Genomic DNA, 5712 nt, shown 5'->3' on the forward strand with positions numbered 1-5712 from the left:
GTTTTAGACCAGAAGAATCTTCCGACATGGGACTTGTTTATCCCTGCTATGATACAGCTTTTAAATTGTTATTATCGGCAAGATTTTGCTCTGCTGTATGGTGTCATATAACAGACTGTGATGAAACTTATAATTACTGGGAACCAGTGAGTTTATAATATAACTTAATTCAATTTTACATAAACTTAAAAATACTACAAAAATACTGAAATGTACACATTCTTTGCATCTAATATTTCTTAAAAAAATATTAAAAAGTAGAATTATTTCTTTTATGAAAACAATTAATCATTCCTAGAATATCTTCAGTAAGCAAAATGTTAACAAAATATTAGCAAAATATTGCAGCAGATTAGTATCAATTAAGTTTGTATTCTGCCAATAGAACTTTCCAATATAATTCAACAGAAATTGAGAAGAATTTACCATTTTGTAAATAAGGGTTTAAGGAATTATTTAATTGTAACAAATGGTATCATTTGAATAGTTATGCAATAACGGATTCTGTTACATTTGTGTTGTTATTCTGTCAACAAAATTTGTAGCAGGCATTTTACAAAATCTTTTCGATAGACTTGACTATTTTGCAATGTGAACACAACAAATTTCTCTCATTCTTTGATATTTTTAATGGATATAATACTTTGGCGCGATGCATTTTGTTATATCTGCATTATGTCTTATCTTAGAGTCATTTCTTGCTCTACGGAATAGGCCAGCAAACGTGGGAGTACAGTCCTGAATATGCCTTACGGTCGTATATGTATTTATTAATTCACATGGTACCAGCAAAAGTTTATCATTATCTATTGGAACCAAATCCCGCGTTAGTTTTCTATTTTACGCGATGCTTCCTCTCTGTGGGTTGTACATTATCTGAAGTATACTTTTACAAGTACGTTTTTCCCTTAAAACTAACACTTACATATTATGTAAGGATTGACACATTATTTTTTATAGTATAATTTTGTATTCTAGGAGTGTCTGTCGCGAATTTGGAATTCATGTGGCGAGACTTACATTTGTATTCCTTATTCTCAGCTCTGGGATGTATATCTCCAGTGCTGCGTTTTTACCATCGTCTTTTTCAATGTGGGTACAATTATTAAAATGAGAAATATATTAGTTACACTCGATACATTATTTATACATTGGATATTAATATTTATCATAGGTATCTGAGTACTGTTGCTACAGCAGCTTGGTACGCTCGCCAGTATGAATTGGCTATTTTTGCTACCGCTATCTCTTCGTTACTTGGATGGCCATTCGCTGCGCTGCTCGGGTAATTTTTATACTAACATGAACAATTTTGGTATTATACATATTACAACAGAGAAACTCATTTTCCTTACTTTACTTCTTAGGCTTCCTATCGCTATTGAAATGTTAATACATAAACGAGATTGGGTCAAATTCATAAAATGGGTCATTATATCTGCCATTGTAATTGTGATACCAATGGTATGGGTGGATTCCTTGTATTTTGGCAAACTTGTCATCGCGCCATTAAACATTATATTGTACAATGTTTTCACTAACCATGGACCTAATCTTTATGGCACTGAGTCGTTCAGTTATTACATCATCAATGGATTCTTGAATTTCAATTTCGTTTTTATTGGTGCATTATTCGCACCCTTAGGCTTAGTAAGAATAGTTCATACTCAATCTATTTAATAAAATCTCAGTTATCGCACATTTTCTGTGAACAGATACAGATTCTTCAACGAAACTTGAATAATTCTTTTCTAACTTGAAAGTTGGATTAAATATTGTATTTCTTTATCATTGATATTATAGTTTTTAAAGTTTTCTCGAAATTGATAAAATATTGTATGTATCTTTCCAAAAACTATAATTATATTTAAAGTTATTTAATTTTCAATAGAAAATGTACTAAATCAACTGAAAGTGCACGATAATTGCAATATCTTGTACAACACATGATTTATTTCAGCAGTATTTTAACTATAATTTATAGTTTTTAGCATGGCTGATCGTGCCAGCAAGACATCGTCCAAGAGACCGTTCATGTCTTTCTTACTGGTATTCATTAGCTCCTTTATATCTATGGATTCTTGTATTCTTCGTTCAACCGCACAAAGTACGTATAAAATACCATTGATAATATTATTAAGAGAAAAGTAAATGCATTTGAACATTACGTTTCTACATGTACCATGTATGTCTCACCAACTAAAAGGTTGCAACACTTTTTTTTAATGGATTTCGGAAGTCTGCTTACCGAGCGGTTGATTTTTACTTGTGGATCCGTAAGTAAAGATCAATCGCTCAGTGAGTAGAATGCATTTCAAAAACCATAAAAAAAAATCTGTTGCAATCTTTTAGTCGGCGAGTGTACAAGAAACGCTAAAAATTTTCTATTTTTCCACGATATTTAGATTGTTCAAATGTGCTATTGATATGTAATGAATTGATGAAATAGAAAACGAAGGAATTGACGAAATAAATGTGTCAACAGGAGGAACGGTTCTTGTTTCCAGTATATCCTATGATTTGTTTAGCAGGCGCTATAGCAGTAGATATTGTACAGAAGTTATACTTTTATGTTAGAACGAAATTCAATCCATCGCATATTAGTTGCCATTATTTGCAATATACTGTACACATCACCGTTCTAGCAATACTAGTATGTGGCCTCTTGGGATTATCAAGATCATTGGCGATATATAAAGGTTATTATTATTGTATTAAAGGCGATTTGGTTTAATTAATAGAGTTTGATAAGAAGTTTATGATTATATGCGTTAGGATATTATGCTCCCATGGAAATTATGACTGAAGTCAACAAACTAGAAACAGGTGATATACCTAAAGACGTTAACATAAACTTCTGTATTGGAAAAGAATGGTATCGTTTCCCCAGTAGTTTTTTCTTTCCGTCCAACAAGTAAGTAGAAAAATTAGCGCACAATATTAATTGCTAGTTTCAAAAGTTTAAAAAATTAAAATTTCTGGATTTATGAAATTCTGTTGTTGAAGGAGAGGAATATGTTAAAGAACACATCTCTAATACAAACTACAATATAGTGATATATTTCTTTAATTTGATATAATTATTTTTAAAATCATTTTCAGTTGGAAGTTACAATACTTGAAATCTGAATTCAAAGGACAGTTACCTCAACCTTTCTTAGATCATGAAAATGCAACAAGTGTAATTCAAGCACATTTTAATGATATGAATAAAGAAGAACCATCACGTTATGTATGTACCTATCTTATAAGCAGAACAATATTATCTGTTACTGCACTTTAAATTCTGTTACAGCACTATAGATATATTATCACATCTCTGCCTTTTGCTTTCAGTTTAATCTAGATAAGTGCCATTTTCTGTTAGATTTGGATATAGAAACTGAAACAATTCTAGAACCGAATTACTCTCGCCTAAGTCATCAGTTTATTATTGTGAAATCTTCTAAATTCCTAGATGCATCAAAGTAAGTCCAAAGCTTTTATTCACACATGTATATATAATATGTTAATTGTAATTAATGAAAATTATATTTATAACTGATATATTCTATTATCATTTATGTTACAGATCACATCCATTCTTTAGAGCTTTTTACATTCCATTTGTATCTTATAAGTTTTGTAAATATGGTTCATATAATTTATTACAAAATAAGTTTAACTCCATGCTTTTATCATCAAAGCAAAGAAATTCCAAGTTTTCTTAAGCAAAAAACAGAATTTTAGAAACAAATTGATTTGATATAAAAAAAATTAAATTTATTATTTTATAGAGCATTTTTAATATTGCATATATATCCAATATTCATACGTTGAAAGTAATTGTATGTATATATGTATATATAAATGTATAATGTGTGTATGCGTGTGTATATATATGCGTATATGTGATGCATGATTCCGCTTGAAAATGATTGACTCGCAAGTTCTAGGATCGATTCCATGTATCTTTCAATTTTCCAACCTCAATTATCATCTCGATCACATTTTATGAACAGTTGAGGTCTAAAGCTAGTAAGCTTATTAAGTAAAAATTATATTTATATTTATAAACTTCAAGAAACTAGGCATCAAACACGATGAAAGCTGCTAACCGATATAAATACCTTATATACAAAAAACTATATTGAAAAATTGTATTGAAACTATTTGGTAATTTTATTGTAAAAATACTGATCTTTAAAATATTTATAACTGTTTGCACAATTAATTTCGAAATAGTATTTCGATAAAACAATAATTATATGGAGAACCTCCTCAGTAGTATATCTGCAAAATTAAATTTGTAAAAAAATTGTTCAATAGCTGATAAATATACATTTCAACTGTATTATGTTTAAAATATTCAGAAATATAATTATGTATAAAAGAATCAAATTAATCCTATTGCTTACATATGCTTATAAATGCTGACTACAATTATTTTTAAATGGAGGGATATAACATGAAATATTCAGTATGGAAAAATTTTAAGTAAAGAATCAAATGTTTTTTAAAAAAATAAAAAAAATATTTTTCAAAATCAGCTTTATTTAATTTTTGATAAATATTTAGAAATTTTATTCTAACAAAACTGTTATGTCATAGCAAATCATCTTAATGCAATTATTACAAATTTTTAATTCATTCGTTAACTAATACTCTCACAATATGTCTAATAGAATAGAATTTCTGTAAGCGTGCAATTAGTGAATAGGTAAATACATAAATTTCCATTTCATTTCTATGCATTATGTTTATGATGCTATCTACCTCTGTTCCAGGTGGTAATTGTATACTACCATTAGGCAAAACTTTCATATGCTTTTGAACATTAAGTAACAAATTTAGAAGTAAATACCATTGTTCTGGTGGCACTCTATATTCTTCCATCAATTGAATAAGTTTCTCTCTAGTAGTAATCGTCATTGTGTTCATAACAAATTTTCTTTCTCTTTTTGCTTCCAATCTTAAAGCTTCTTGCCAAGCTTCAGGAGACAATACATAATCACTGCCTTTGCTAAGAAGTGATTTATATATCTGTACAATTTGTCTAGTTCTAAAATTTCTCACTTCAGTAAACGCATATTTTTTTAGATAAACAGAAAAACAGGTCATTAGAGCAATAGCTATTTTTTTAGATCTTTTTTCTTCAGTATCATGTTCGAAAAGAGTTGCCAAACAAGTTGGGATATTTTTTAAAAGATAAATGTAATGTGACCTATCTTCTTCCATTATACAATGAAATCTTTATACTTAATTCTCTATGTGTAAGGTGTGTTTTTTTTAATTATAGGAATTTCCTTCAGATTGTAATAGACAATTTGTGTGCATGCACCTGCAATGATATTACCAAACTATTGCAACACAGTTCTGCTGTTAATATTCTTGAGACTTCCATGGGTGCTTTCTATATAAAGATTATGCGTTTCGCGGGTTTTCTCTGTGTCCAGATCTATTCTTAGAATGCCAATGTTTTATGAACCTTGCAGTCCACTTCATCAAGGTATGCAATATCAGGCTGCTTCTCGCCCTAATGAGAGAAAACCCGCGAAACGCATAATTTTTATACAGTTCTTCTGTCATAATCTGAATTATAATTCGCATTATCATTCTAATTCGAACATCAGCTCAACAGAATACATTTGTCACATTATTATTTATAGATCTCTATAACCAATCAAATTTCCATTAATTTATACAATTAGTATTAATATATATATATATATA

At 29.2% G+C, this 5712-nt stretch overlaps 1 protein-coding gene across 2 annotated transcripts in view; it reads left to right on the top strand.

Moving 5' to 3' along the window:
* The window catches only part of LOC108694323 (alpha-1,2-mannosyltransferase ALG9), a 4805-nt gene extending 1044 nt beyond the window's left edge, over positions 1 to 3761 (top strand). Inside the window, exons 2-12 of one of the 2 annotated variants that reach the window (XM_018203740.1) lie at positions 8 to 146; positions 690 to 895; positions 979 to 1092; positions 1175 to 1285; positions 1368 to 1650; positions 1985 to 2107; positions 2486 to 2699; positions 2776 to 2914; positions 3103 to 3232; positions 3337 to 3471; positions 3572 to 3761. In XM_018203740.1, coding sequence (XP_018059229.1) covers positions 8 to 146; positions 690 to 895; positions 979 to 1092; positions 1175 to 1285; positions 1368 to 1650; positions 1985 to 2107; positions 2486 to 2699; positions 2776 to 2914; positions 3103 to 3232; positions 3337 to 3471 — 1594 coding nt within the window. In that variant the 3' untranslated portion in view covers positions 3572 to 3761. The remainder of the gene's footprint in view (positions 1 to 7; positions 147 to 689; positions 896 to 978; positions 1093 to 1174; positions 1286 to 1367; positions 1651 to 1984; positions 2108 to 2485; positions 2700 to 2775; positions 2915 to 3102; positions 3233 to 3336; positions 3472 to 3571) is intronic. The other variant, XM_018203739.1, reaches the window with a different exon arrangement.
* Positions 3762 to 5712: the final 1951 nt, after the last annotated feature.

The sequence above is a fragment of the Atta colombica genome, unplaced genomic scaffold, assembly GCF_001594045.1.
Source record: "Atta colombica isolate Treedump-2 unplaced genomic scaffold, Acol1.0 scaffold12, whole genome shotgun sequence".
NCBI lineage: Eukaryota > Metazoa > Arthropoda > Insecta > Hymenoptera > Formicidae > Atta > Atta colombica.